A 14,677-nucleotide genomic window follows, 5' to 3' on the forward strand; every position below is an offset into this window, starting at 1 on the left:
TATATATATATATATATATATATATATACACACACACACACACAATGCTTTAATGCATTTTCTTTTTAAATATTTTATATATTTTTATACTTAAAAAATATAAAAAGAAATGTATTTTATATTTGATATACCCCATATGTTATATACACACACTCACACATATATATACACATACACATACATTATATTTGTGTGTATATGAAATAAAAAGTAAAAAATAAAAAAAATATGCATAAAATTGATAAAAAATGTAAAAATATAGACAAAGTAAAAAATATATAATGTATAAAGATAAAAATGTAATCAAATCAATGAATAAATAGTAAAGATAATATTAAAAATGAAAAGCAATAAAAAAAAAATCTATAAATTAATAAATAAAAAAACTTAAATAAAGCCAATGAAGTGTGTGCGCTGGATGAGGGCAAACAATGCCGGACGTAAGTGGAGAAGCGGCACGGCAGCGAGAGTTTGGGGTCGGCACATAAAGGCTTCATTGTCTGGCGTCGTCGTATGTTGGATCCATTTCCAGGACGGACACAAACCACGCGCACTCGGGGCAGCTATGAACACATCTGTTGTTTTATTGGTGCCTTGCAAGGCCGTAATACTGAAAAAGGGAAACGCAGAAACCAGGATGTCTGAAACGCACATTTTTTTTTTTCCAGAGTACAATAAATCCTCTTATTTTTTTTTTCCATTTTTGTGGCATGACGGAAAAACAAAAAACAAAAAAAAAAACCATGAAAATATACAACTTATATTACACTATGTGTTATGAACAAAATATAAATCTATTACTCTATGTTATATTTACAGACTTATTTCTTAGTAAATTTCAAGTGAGATGGTGATTTGCACGTACTTGCGCTCCGGGCATTGATTGTCATTTCTTTCTCGTCTACACCCAAAAGAATTCATCTTTTTTTTTTTTCAGTGAACTTATGGGTAAAACTAATATTTTAGCCAGCAACCAAAATGCAAATACAAAAAGTACATTAATATTTTTTTTTTCCTAATATAAATACAAAATTGAAAAAAAAAAAAAAAGATTCCAAAATGTCATAAACCAAGAAAATCTGCCCCCAAAAAATAGCCATAAATAAGAAGATAAAAGGAAATAATAATAATATCTGGATGGTCGGATAAGGATTCAGCTCGGGGGTAAATATACATATATCTGTACGATTTATAATAAGACGCTTTATTAATTCTGTACCGTTTCCAGGTGATTTGTTGCTTTTCTCGGCGACTTTTTCATATATAATCTCACAGAGAACGGGAATATAAGACTGAAAAACATGAGAAAAAAAAAACCTAAAAGATCCCGACTATCAGAGAACGAAAAAGAAACTTAAATTACAATAATTAAGAAGTGTAATAATATAAGAAATAAGACAAATGTACAGATTAGTATTTAAAAAAACATTTGTAGCAAACGAGGCCCCGAAATAAAGTCATTGAGGTAAAATGATGCAGAAAATTGCGAATCGGAAACCGAACTGCAACGAGAACGTCTGTTACAGAATGTTGGATTTTTTTCAGGACTTTATGATTTATTTTTTTCCTTACAATGCAGCAACGTTTTCAGCCTTTGCTTACAACTTCCATAAAGAGGTAAAAACAAAACAAAACCGCAGCCGTTTTCTTTACACTGAATTCTAAACGCCGCGATCGTCCTCGTTACAATAAAGCCCCCCTGGTCAGGGCGAAACGGCCATTAAGTCTTCTCCAGATCTGAGCATTTTCACTTTTTCTCTTTGCTCCAAACCTTTTCTTCATAGATGTGATGTTATCACTCTATAGATTTTTTTTTTTTCTTTCATTTATTGTCACATTTTCCTTTTAAAGAAAAAATAGGACAATTCCGAAAAAAATAACGGTTTGGATTAGGTAAAAATGATCAGAATTAGAAAAAAAGTTTTGATTTATTAATTTAATTTCTTAAAAAATATAAATCAGAATTAAAAAGTTTTTATTAGTTTATTTAAAAAAAAAAAAGTTTGGAAAAAGCTGGAAAGTTTAATAAATGTGTATGTATTTGTTTGAACCCGATTTTATTGGGCGGAGGTGTAGAAAATGCCGAGTTGTTTGGATTCCGCCCCCGTGGATCTGGCGAGATGGAGTCCATGATGGACGCGCTCAGGTCAATGTTGACTTTTCAAGAGAAAAAGAGGCAAGCGGAAAATGGAGGCTCGGGGTTCGCGGCGGCTCGTGTGCCAGTCTCACTGGCAAAGTTTCTAAGCAAAATTAACTTTTGGCAAGAAATGAGAAAACGCGGCCAAGAAAAGCAGGGATCACAGGGATGGGCCGAGGCGCGATCTGTAGCCCCATAGAAGAATAACTGTTGCCTCGTGTTTGCTTTGGCCGCTCCCGCGGCCGCCTTGGTGGCAACTACCTGGAGCTTAAACAAAGTATTTTTGTAGCCAGGAGCCCCAGATTCATACAGAGAACATTTAACATGACGGCAATTAAAGCGCCGAGCGAATGTGAGACAGACGCACGAGTCACAAAAATTGGGAAATTTGGGGAGGGAAAAAACAACAAAAAAACATTTTTTTTTCACATTCTGTGTAAGTGTAATATAACAAACAAGACAAGAAAAAGCCACACAAAGATCTTTCTGTCCGGAGAGCGTTAGATATGGTAATGGACGAGGCCGCGAGGAGACGCGTCTGAGGAGGAAGGGGCAAATTATAAGCAAAGTTCTGTGCGCGCATGAAAAAAATCCAACATTGCCTGAACTAGCGAACGATGCAGGTTGTACGGGGTTAAAAAGACAGAAAACAGCATTTCTTATACAGCAAATAAAATTCTGCCAAATAGAATAAAATAAGTAAAAAAAAATAACCAGGAATAGAATAAATTATCCATAGTTTACTAATCCGGGAGCGTTAAAAACATCACTAATGAGAAGCTGCAGATACAACCGTCCAAACAGAAGAGATACAGAAGCACATGCGCGATACGCGGAGTGACCGGCGGGAGGTCAGTGGGCGGGCAGGCAGGAGGGAAGCCAGCAAGAGGGCAGGCTGGAGGTCAGTTTCAGCCAGGTTAGTGGGTAGGTGGGCAGGCAGCTGAAAGGTCAGTGGGCAGGCAGGCAACGGGTGGTCAGGAGGGAAGCCGGCGGGAGGGCAGTGAATGGTCAGGAGGGCAGCCGGAAGGTCAGCGAGTGGGCAGCCAGCAGGAGGGCAGTTTCAGCAAGGTGGTCAGTGGGTAGGCGGGCAGGCAGCTTAAAGGTCAGTGGGCATGCAGGCAACAGGCGGTCAGGGGAGAAGCTGGCGTGAGGGCAGCCAAGATGTCAGTGGGTGGGCCGGAGGGCAGCCAGTTTCAGCCAGGAGGTCAGCGGGTGGTCTGTTTCAGCCAGGAGGTCAGTGGGCAGGCAGCGGCGGTCAGGAGGGCAGATGAAAGGTCAGTAAGTGGGCAGGCAGCGGGTGGTCAGGAGGGGAGCCGGGAGGTTTCTTGGTGGGCAGGAAGGCAGCCAGGTAGTCAGTGGATGGGCGGAAGGACAGCCAGTAGGGAAGCCGGCAGGAGGGCAGCAGGGTGGTCAGTGGGTGGGCAGCAGGGAAACTGGCGGGAGGGCAGCCAGGAGGTCGGTGAGTGGTGGCAGGAGGTTCAGCTGGTGAGAGGGCAGCCGGGAGGTCATTGGGTGGGAGGGGCAGCCGGGAGGTCATTGAATAGGCAGCAGGGAAACCGGCGGGAGGGCAGCCAGGATTTTGGTTTCAGTCGGGATGTCATTGGGTGGGCGGGAGGGAAGGCAGCCATAATTCAGTGGGTGGGAGGGCAGCTGGGCAGGCAGCGCATGGCCCATCTATCTAGAAGCAGAAAAAAAAAAATCTAGAAATTGTCAGAGGCTTCTCCAGAGGAGGCCAATCTATTCCATCATCAGCAAAGTTTTTTTTTTTTTTAACACTTTTATGTTTTTGTTTTTTTTTTTTTTTTTTAAATTTTCCAGCAGGAAAAAACAATAAGTTTAAGCCATTGAGTCGATTTTCCTAATTTAAAGAGGACCAAATAAAAAAAAAAAAAAAAAATTAAGATTCAGGTGGGATGATGGGAGTTATGCTCGGCGAGCTTCCTCCAGGACGACCTGAGCCCCCCCAAACTCCGGGAACTTCTTGCCGCCATTATCCTGATTGTATCGGGACTTCCTCTAGTTTCAGAATGACTGAGATCCCAGAGATAGAAAACAACAAGCGATGTCACCTGTGGGAGCGGCCGGCGCGGCCGGCGGATCCCTACATTACATTGTAGCGTTTATTTAGTGCCGTTTCCTCTTTGCGGAGGTCGCTCTATCAGGCAATATTAAAGAAAAAAAAGTAAATGATTGTGGTCAAATTTCTATTTTAAGAGCTAATATATTTCTATAAAAAGTTTATTTTTTACAATTTCAAAATCTAATTTTTTATTCTTTTTTTTCCGCTAGATCTCTGAAGTGCAAATATTGGTTAAAAGGCTTCTTAACGTCGGGTGACAAGAAGGGGAAGGGATCTGATCCCGCGCGTCACGAACATCTCACACAAAACTCAGAACAGATTAGACTTTTTTCCTAGTTTTTCGTGTCTCGCACCTGAGAACTGCGACTGCAGCTTTCTGCTTACAAGTAAAATAATAGAAAAATAACAAAATAAAATAAAAGGTCGGCTCTTCCCAGCGTCCGGAGATTGTCTACGGCGTAACACTGTCCTAACGTAAGACGGGAAAACAGCAGAATCTTCAGCATGAATTTGGCACTTGCTAACACCCCCCCACCCCGGGATCTGCGACGGGTGAAGAATGGAGGAGGAGGTCGGGGGTCCGCGTATGGCGGTCCTCAGGATCCACCCACAACAATGAGATATAAGGGGGGGGAGGAGGCCGGGAACATCTTTTTGTTAGGAGCATTACCCCCCAAAAAAAATTTTTTTCAAAAAAGTAAAGAAAAAGAAAAATTGCAAAATAAAAAGAAATCTTATTCCTCTTTAACGTTAGCACAAAACAACAAAACACATTCACAAGCCACTTGTTGGCACTGTGTACCTGAGTGAGAATTTCTAGAACATTTTCGAACAAACAGCCATAAAGTTTTTACATTTTTTTTTTTCTTAAAATGAAAAAAAAATTAAAAAATTAAAAACTAAAAACAAATAACCGGTATAAGGGTAAGACGTCAGTGCTGAGCAGCGGAGTTACTGGCAGGTTTTACCCATAGCTTATCCCATTCTTTTGGTGGAAATGTCGTTGTCTTTCGCTTTCTTTCCGTTACCACCACCCGTTTGGTTGCGCGCGGAACGCCGTGGCGACTCGCGGAGGAGAACAGTTCATAGTAACAGTCAGTGTAGTTGTCGCCGCTGATACGGGGACGTCGGGGTTGGGCTTTGAGAAGTCCGCAGGAGTTCAGGCTCCCCCGCCCCCGTATCAGTTGGGTTGCTCCGCGCTGTGATGTTCGCTGTCGCTGCCGTAATCCGCGTCCGGGTCGTCGTCCTCGTACTCGTCGTACATTGCACCGTTGATGTCGTTGCTCCGAGTCTCCTCCTTGATGTGCGGCTCCTCGGATTTTAGGCTGTAAGTGCTTTGGATGACCTGCAGGCCGGGCTCGGGGCTACTGGACACGCTCGAGTGTTCAGAGGGTAAGTGGGGGGACGGCATGCCCGCCATAGCGATGGCTCCGGGGTAAACTACGCCCGTCGTCGTGATCGGCATCTGTGATTGCTGCCTGCGAGGAGAAAGGATGGAACAGAATGGTGATGGATATATAGAAAGATAATACAATATATCTAGATAGATGACAGACAGGCGACAGACAGACAGGCGACAGACAGACAGGCGACAGACAGGCAGGCGACAGACAGGCAGGCGACAGACAGGCAGGCGACAGACAGGCAGGCGACAGACAGGCAGGCGACAGGCAGGCAGGCGACAGGCAATAGATATATAGAACGCTAATACATTATATATAGCTATATAATAGATGACAGACAGGCGACAGACAGACTTGCGACAGACAGGCAGGCCACAGACAGACAGACAGATGACAGACAGGCCACAGATACAAGTGCTTCTCACTAAATTAGTATATCATCAAAAAGTGACTCTCCTCTATTCTATAGAGTCATTACACACAGAGTGATCTGTGTCACGGGTTTATTTCTGGTCATGTTGATGATTATGGCTTACAGCCAATGAGAACCCAAAAGTCATTATCTCAGGAAGTTAGAATACTGTATAACACCAGCCTGAAAAATGATTGTAAAATCTGAGATGTTGTCCTCCTGAAATGTATGATCAGTAAATGCCCTCAATACTTGGTCGGGCTCCTTCTGCATCAATTACTGCATCAATACGACGTGGCATGGAGGCGATCAGCCTGTGGCACTGCTGAGAGGTTATGGAAGCCCAGGTCGCTTTGATAGCAGCCTTTAGCTCGTTTGCATTGTGGGGTCTGGTGTCTCTCATCTTCCGCCTGACAATACTCCATAGATTCTCTATGGGGTTAAGGTCAGGTGAGTTTGCTGCCAATCAAGCCCAGTGATACTGTTGTTCTTACACCAGGTGTTGGTACTTTTGGCAGTGTGGACAGGGGCCAAGTCCTGCTGGAGAATGACATTTCCATCTCCATAAAGCTTGTCGGCAGAGGGAAGCATGAAGAGCTCTAACATGTCCTGGTAGACTGCTGCGCTGACTTTGGTCTTGATAAAACACAGTGGACCTACACCAGCAGATGACATGGCTCCACAAACCATCACTGACTGTGGAGACTTCACACTGGACCTCCAGCAGCTTGGATTGTGGCCTCTCCACTCTTCCTCCAGACTCTGGGACCACTGACCACAGTCCGGTTCTTCTTCTCCTTGGCCCAGGTAAGACGCTTCTGGCGTTGTCTATTGGTCATGAGTGGCTGACACAAGGAATGTGACACTTGTAGCCCATGTCCTGGAGACGTCTGTGTGTGGTGTGAAGCAATGACTCCAGCAGCAGTCCGCTCCTTGTGAATCTCCCCCACATTACTGAATGGCCTTTTCCTAACAATCCTTTCCAGGCTGCGGTTATCCCGGCGGCTTGTGCACCTTTTTCTTCCACACTTTTTCCTTCCACTCCACTTTCCATCAATATCCTTGGATCCAGCACTCTGTGAACAGCCGGCTTCTTTACTAATGACCTTTAGTGGCTTCCCCTCCTTGTGGAGTGTGTCAGTGACTGCCTTCTGGACATCTGTCAGGTCAGCAGTCTTCCCCATGATTGTGGAGGGTGTCAGTGACTGCCGTCTGGACATCTGTCAGGTCAGCAGTGTTCCCCATGATTGTGAAGTGTGTCAGTGACTGCCTTTGGACATGTCAGGTCAGCAGTCTTCCCCATGATTGTGAAGCTACAGAAACAGACTAAGGGACCTTTATAAACGCTTTGGAGCTTTTACAGGTGTTTATTGTTAATTATTCTAATTTCCTGAGATAATGACTTTTGGGTTCTCATTGGCTGTAAGCCATAATCATCAACATTACCAGAAATAAACCCGTGACATAGATCACTCTGTGTGTAATGACTCTATAGAATAGAGGAGAGTCACTGTCTGTATTGGAGAACTGAAATAAATTCACTTTTTGATGATATTCTAATTTTGTGAGAGGAACTTTTAGATATTAGATAGATTGAAAAAAGGAGACAACACTCCAATAAATGATGAAAAAAGTGGACGTTATTATCCCATATGGTGTGGCCACGTTTCGGCTGTCATCAGCCTTTCTCAAGCTAGTCACAGCCAAAATGTGGCCACACCATATGGGATAATAACGTCCACTATTTTCATCATTTATTTGAGTGTTGTCTCCTTTTTTCTTTTTTATTTGTTTGGAGGGCGTGACACCCTGAATTCATCTATACGGGTCTGTTCCAGCTCTTTCTTCTATATAGACAATAGACAGATAATAGATGGATAATAAATAACAGAGAGATAATCGAGAGATAGATAATTGATACAGTGGGTGCGGAAAGTCTTCACACCCCTTTACATTTTTCACTCTTTGTTTCATTGCAGCCATTTGGTAAATTCTATAAAGTTCATTTTTCCTCATTAATGTGCACTCTGCCCCCCATCCTGACGGAAAAAACAAATGTAGAAATTTTTGCAAATTAATTAAAAAAGGAAAACTGAAATCTCCCATGGTCATAAGTATTCAGCCCCTTTGCTCAGTATGGAGGAGAAGCACCTTTTGAGCTAGTACAGCCATGAGTCTTCTTGGGAATGATGCCACAAGTTTTTCACCCCTGGATTTGGGGATCCTCGGCCATTCTTCCTTGCAGATCCTCTCCAGTTCCGTCAGGTTGGATGGTGAACGTTGGTGGACAGCCATTTTCAGGTCTCTCCAGAGATGCTCCATTGGGTTTAGGTCAGGGCTCTGGCTGGGCCAGTCAGGAATGGTCACAGAGTTGTTCTGAAGCCACTCCTTTGTTATTTTAGCTGTGTGATTAGGGCCATTGTCTTGTTGGAAGGTGAACCTTCGGCCAAGTCTGAGGTCCAGAGCACTCTGGAAGAGGTTTTCATCCAGGATATCTCTGTACTTGGCCACATTCATGTTTCCTTCAATGGCAACCAGTCGTCCTGTCCCTGCAGCTGGAAAACACCCCCATAGCATGATGCTGCCACCACCATGTTTCACTGTTGGGATTGTATTGGGCAGGTGATGAGCAGTGCCTGGTTTTCTACACACATACCGCTTAGAATTATCACCAGAAAGTTCTATCTTTGTCTCATCAGACCAGAGAATCTTATTTCTCATAGTCTGGGAGTCCTTCATGTGGCTTTTAGCAAACTCTATGGGGGCTTTCATTTGTCTGGCACTGAGGAGAGGCTTCCGTCAGGCCACTCTGCCATAAAGGCCTGACTGGTGGAGGGCTGCAGTGATAGGTGACTTTGTGGCACTTTCTCCCACCTCCCTACTGCATCTGTGGAGCTCAGCCACAGTGATCTTCTTTACCTCTCTCACCAAGGCTCCTCCCACGATTGCTCAGTTTGGCTGGACGGCCAGGTCTAGGAAGACTTCTGGTGGTCCCAAACTTCTTCCATTTAAGGATTATGGAGGCCACTGTGCTCTTAGGAACCTTGAGTACTGCAGAAATTCTTTTGTAACCTTGGCCAGATCTGTGCCTTGCCCCAATTCTGTCTCTGAGCTCCTTGGCCGGTTCTTTTGGCCTCATGATTCTCCTTTGGTCTGACATGCACTGTGAGCTGTGAGGTCTTATATAGACAGGTGTGCGCCTTTACACATCGAGTCCTATCAGTGTAATTACACACAGCTGGACTCCAATGAAGGAGAAGAACCATCTCAAGGAGGATCACAAGGAAATGGACAGCATGGGACCAAAATATGAGTGTCTGAGCCAAGGGGCTGAATACTTATGACCATGGGATAGTTCAGTTTTTCTTTTAAAATAAATTTTCAAAAATTTCTACATTTCTGTTTTTTCAGTCAAGATGGGGAGCAGAGTGCACATTAATGAGGAAAAATGAACTTTTTTGCATTTACCAAATGGCTGCAATGAAACAGAGTGAAAAATGTAAAGGGTCTGAAGACTTTCCGTACCCACTGTAGATGATAGATAATAGATAGTAGGTAATAAAAACATAATACATAGATGTTACATAGTTAGTAAGGCCGAAAAAAGTCATGTGTCCATCCAGTTCAGCCTATATTCTGTCATAATAAATCTCCAGATCTCCGTCCTTCTAAAGAACCTAATCACTGTAAGCTACAATATTGTTACGCTCCAGGAAGACATCCAGGCCTCTCCTGAACCCCTCTTCTTAGTTCGCCATCACCACCTCCTCAGGCAGGGAATTCCAGATTCTCACTGCCCTAACAGTAAAGAATCCTCTTCTATGTTGGTGGAGAAACCTTCTCCCCTCCAGACACAGAGAATGCCCCCTTGTGACCGTCACCTTCCTTGGTATAAACAGATCCTCGGACAGATATTTGTATTGTCCCCTTATATACTTATACATGGTTATTAGATCGCCCGTCAGTCGTCTTTTTTTTAGACTAAATAATCCTCGCTTTGCTAATCTCTCTGGGTATTGTAGTTCCTCCATCCCCTTTATTAATTTTGTTGCCCTCCTTTGTACCCGCTCTAGTTCCATTATATCCTTCCTGAGCACCGGTGCCCAAAACTGTACACAGTCCTCCATGTGTGGTCTAACCAGGGATTTGTACAGAGGCAGTATAATGCTCTCATCATGTGTATCCAGACCTCTTTTAATGCACCCCATGATCCTGGTTTGCCTTGGCAGCCGCTGCCTGGCACTGGCTGCTCCAGGTAAGTTTATCATTAACTAGGATCCCCAAGTCCTTCTCCATGTCAGATTTACCCAGTGGTTTCCCGTTCAGTGTGTAATGGTGATTTTGATTCCTTCTTCCCATGTGTATAACCTTACATTTATCAATGTTAAACCGCATCTGCCACCTTTCGGCCCAAGTTTACGACAGAGATGACAGAGATAATAGTAGATAGATAGATAGATAGACATATCAGACGGCGGCTCCGCACCCCACGTTGAAGTACTGTCTCATCTCCTGTCGCCGGCTCCTCATTATCGCCTTATACTCCCCGATCCGCAGCTTCTTGCCATCCACCAGACAGGTGCGCTTGGGCCGTGGCTTGTACTTGTAGTCCGGGTACTTCTCCAGGTGCTGCTTGCTGAGCCGTGCCTGCTCCTCGTAGTACGGCTGCTTCTCCAGGTTGGTCATGGCTTTCCAGCGTGATCCTGGAACATGGAAATATCTCATTATCTCTCTGTAGAAGTGAAGGCGGCCATGATGGTGGTACGGCGACTGCCATCATCATAGAACTACTAACACACGGCAGTACTACAACTGCGAACATCTACAGACACCTCTACTAACGTGGATACAGGACTACTACCATCATAATTCTGCAAAAGTACATACAAAACTGCACTAATGAGAGGCAAACATTAATTAGCAAATAACGATCAACCTAAGACGATCAGTTCAAAAAATACAGTACTGAAAGCGGAGACGGTGCAACATAGGAGAAGCTGCAACTGTGAATACTGTCCAATCTACCTGATACACTGTTTCTGGAGTAGCTGTGTTTAGTGTCTGCACTTGTTACATAGTTTCTGAAGTAGATGTTTAGTGTCTCCACTTCTTATATAGTTTCTGGAGTTGCTGTGTTTAGTGTCTGCACTTGTTATATAGTTTCTGGAGTAGATATTTAGTGTCTCCACTTGTTATATAGTTTCTGGAGTAGCTGTGCGTAGTGTCTACACTTGTTATGTAGTTTCTATAGTTTCTGGAGTTGCTGTGTTTAGTGTCTGCACTCGTTATATAGTTTCTGGAGTTGCTGTGCGTAGTGTCTGCACTTGTTATATAGCTTCTATAGTTTCTGGACTAGCTGTGTTTAGAGTCTGCACTTGTTATATAGTTTCTGGAGTAGCTGTGCGTAGTGTCTACACTTGTTATGTAGTTTCTATAGTTTCTGGAGTTGCTGTGTTTAGTGTCTGCACTCGTTATATAGTTTCTGGAGTTGCTGTGCGTAGTGTCTGCACTTGTTATATAGCTTCTATAGTTTCTGGACTAGCTGTGTTTAGAGTCTGCACTTGTTATATAGTTTCTGGAGTAGATGTTTAGTGTCTGCACTTGTTATATAGTTTCTGGAGTTGCTGTGTTTAGCGTCTGCACTTGTTATATAGTTTCTGGAGTAGCTGTGCGTAGTGTCTGCACTTGTTATATATAGTTTCTGGAGTACAGTCATGTGTTAAAGTTTGGGCTCCCCTATTAATGTTAACCTTTTTTCTTTACAACAATTTTGGTTTTTGCAACATCTATTTCAGTTTCATATATCTAATAACTGATGGACTCAGTTATATTTCTGGATTCAAATGAGGTTTATTGTACTAACAGAAAATGTGCAATCTGCATTTAAACAAAATTTGACCAGTGCAAAAGTATGGGCACCTCAACATAAAAGTGACATTAATATTTCGTAGATCCTCCTTTTGCAAAAATAACAGCCTCTAGTCGCTTCCTGTAGCTATTAATGAGTTCCTGGATCCTGGATGAAGGTATTTGTGACCATTCCTGTTTACAAAACAATTCCAGTTCAGTTAAGTTTGATGGTCGCCGAGCATGGACAGCCCGCTTCAAATCATCCCACAGATGTTCAATGATATTCAGGTCTGGGGACTGGGATGGCCATTCCAGAACATTGTAATTGTTCCTCTGCATGAATGCCTGAGTAGATTTGGAACGGTGTTTTGGATCATTGTCTTGCTGAAATATCCATCCCCTGCGTAACTTCAACTTCGTCACTGATTCTTGCACATTATTGTCAAGAATCTGCTGATACTGAGTTGAATCCATGCGACCCTCAAATTGAACAAGATTCCCGGTGCCGGCATTGGCCACACAGCCCCAAAGCATGATGGAACCTCCACCAAATTTTACTGTGGGTAGCCAGTGCTTTTCTTGGAATGCTGTGTTTTTTAGCCTCCATGCATAACGCCTTTTTGTATGACCAAACAACTCAATCTTTGTTTCATCAGTCCACAGGACCTTCTTCCAAAATGTAACTGGCTTGTCCACATGTGCTTTTGCAGACCTCAGGCGACTCTGTTTGTGGCGTGCTTGCAGAAACGGCTTCTTTCACATCACTCTCCCATACAGCTTCTCCTTGTGCAAAGTGCGCTGTATTGTTGACCGATGCACAGTGACACCATCTGCAGCAAGATGATGCTGCCGGTCTTTGGAGGTGGTCTGTGGATTGTCCGTGACTGTTCTCACCATTCTTCTTCTCTGCCTTTCTGATATTTTTCTTGGCCTGCCACTTCTGGGCTTAACAAGAACTGTACCTGTGTTCTTCCATTTCCTTACTATGTTCCTCACAGTGGAAACTGACAGGTTAAATCTCTGAGACAACTTTTTGTATCCTTCCCCTGAAAAGCTATGTTGAATAATCTTTGTTTTCAGATCATTTGAGAGTTGTTTTGAGGAGCCCATGATGCCACTCTCCATAGGAGAATCAAATGGGAGAACTACTTGCAAGTGGCCACCTTAAATACCTTTTCTCATGATTTGATACACCTGGCTATGAAGTTCAAAGCTCAATGAGGTTACAAAACCAATTTAGTGCTTCAGGAAGTCAGTAAAAAGTAGTTAAGAGGGTTCAAATCAAGAAAATGATAAGGGTGCCCATACTTTTGCACCAGCCAAATTTTGATTAAATGCAGATTGCACATTTTCTGTTAGTACAATAAACCTCATTTGAATCCAGAAATATAACTGAGTCCATCAGTTATTAGATATATGAAACTGAAATAGCTGTTGCAAAAACCAAAATTGTTATAAAGAAAAAAGGTTATCATTAATAGGGGTGCCCAAACTTTAACATATGACTGTAGCTGTGCTTAGTGTGTGCACTTGTTAAATAGTTTCTGGAGTTACTGTGTTTAGTGTCTGCACTTGTTATATAGTTTCTGGAGTTGCTGTGTTTAGTGTCTGCACTTGTTATATAGTTTCTGGAGTTGCTGTGTTTAGTGTCTGCACTTGTTATATAGTTTCTGGAGTTGCTGTGTTTAGTGTCTGCACTTGTTATATAGTTTCTGGAGTTACTGTGTTTAGTGTCTGCACTTGTTATATAGTTTCTGGAGTAGCTGTGCGTAGTGTCTGCACTTGTTATATAGTTTCTGGAGTTGCTGTGTTTAGTGTCTGCACTTGTTATATAGTTTCTGGAGTAGCTGTGTTTAGTGTCTGCACTTGTTATATAGTTTCTGGAGTAGCTGTGTTTAGTGTCTGCACTTGTTATATAGTTTCTGGAGTTGCTGTGTTTAGTGTCTGCACTTGTTATATAGTTTCTGGAATTGCTGTGTTTAGTGTATGCACTTGTTATATAGTTTCTGGAGTAGGTGTTTAGTGTCTGCACTTGTTATATAATTTCTAGAGTTGCTGTGCGTAGTGTCTGCACTTGTTATATAGTTTCTGGAGTTGCTGTGTTTAGTGTCTGCACTTGTTACATTGTTTCTGGAGCTGCTGTGTTTAGTGTCTACACTTGTTACATTGTTTCATTTTTCAGGGTTTCTCTTTTACGTGATCTGCAATGAATTTGCACATTGTCTGTGACTACTGTAGGAGTAATGAGAGAAAGCTGCGCTCTCGGCTCCTGATCAGCGGCCAAACAGTCGGAGGCGATTCCTTCTGTTCCCAATTTTGGGAACGGCTGATTAACACCAGATCTCCGGAGCCTGGAGAACGTCAGCCGCGCTCTCCGGGGACGCCACAAATGTCAGCTGGCCGCCAGCGCCTATTCTGTGCCGGATCAGCTGAGACATGTGAATAATGGACATTTTCGCACTGGCGGCGACACGTGCGGCTCATTGATGTGGGGGCGTCGGGGAAGGGGGGTTACCTAATATCTTGCTGATGTTGGAGTTGTGCATGTCGGGGAAGGCCTGGAGGATTTTCCTCCGCTCGTCCTTGGCCCACACCATGAAAGCGTTCATTGGCCGTTTAATGTGCGGCTCACTGCTTCCGCGTCCTCGCGACTCGCGATATATCCGGGACTCGGACACGCCGGCGCTTCCTGCAGGGAAAAAAAGATTGAATCGTGAGTGCAGAGAAGGAAAGCTGAGCATGGGATCTAGGGTGTGAATACTTTTACAATAAGCATGGGATGTCAGGTATGAATA

At 43.3% G+C, this 14,677-nt stretch overlaps 1 protein-coding gene across 5 annotated transcripts in view; it reads right to left on the bottom strand.

Moving 5' to 3' along the window:
* Nucleotides 1-561: 561 nt before the first annotated feature.
* The window catches only part of SOX5 (SRY-box transcription factor 5), a 269,372-nt gene continuing 255,256 nt past the window's right edge, over nt 562-14,677 (bottom strand). For all 5 annotated transcript variants that reach the window (XM_073543998.1, XM_073543997.1, XM_073543996.1 and 2 more), the window contains 3 exons: nt 14,398-14,571; nt 10,519-10,735; nt 562-5,695 (listed from right to left, as the gene is read on the bottom strand). In XM_073543998.1, coding sequence (XP_073400099.1) covers nt 5,398-5,695; nt 10,519-10,735; nt 14,398-14,571 — 689 coding nt within the window. In that variant the 3' untranslated portion in view covers nt 562-5,397. The remainder of the gene's footprint in view (nt 5,696-10,518; nt 10,736-14,397; nt 14,572-14,677) is intronic.

This window comes from Dendrobates tinctorius, unplaced genomic scaffold (assembly GCF_039654945.1).
Source record: "Dendrobates tinctorius isolate UK_male_01 unplaced genomic scaffold, ASM3965494v1 ptg000136l, whole genome shotgun sequence".
Taxonomy (NCBI): domain Eukaryota; kingdom Metazoa; phylum Chordata; class Amphibia; order Anura; family Dendrobatidae; genus Dendrobates; species Dendrobates tinctorius.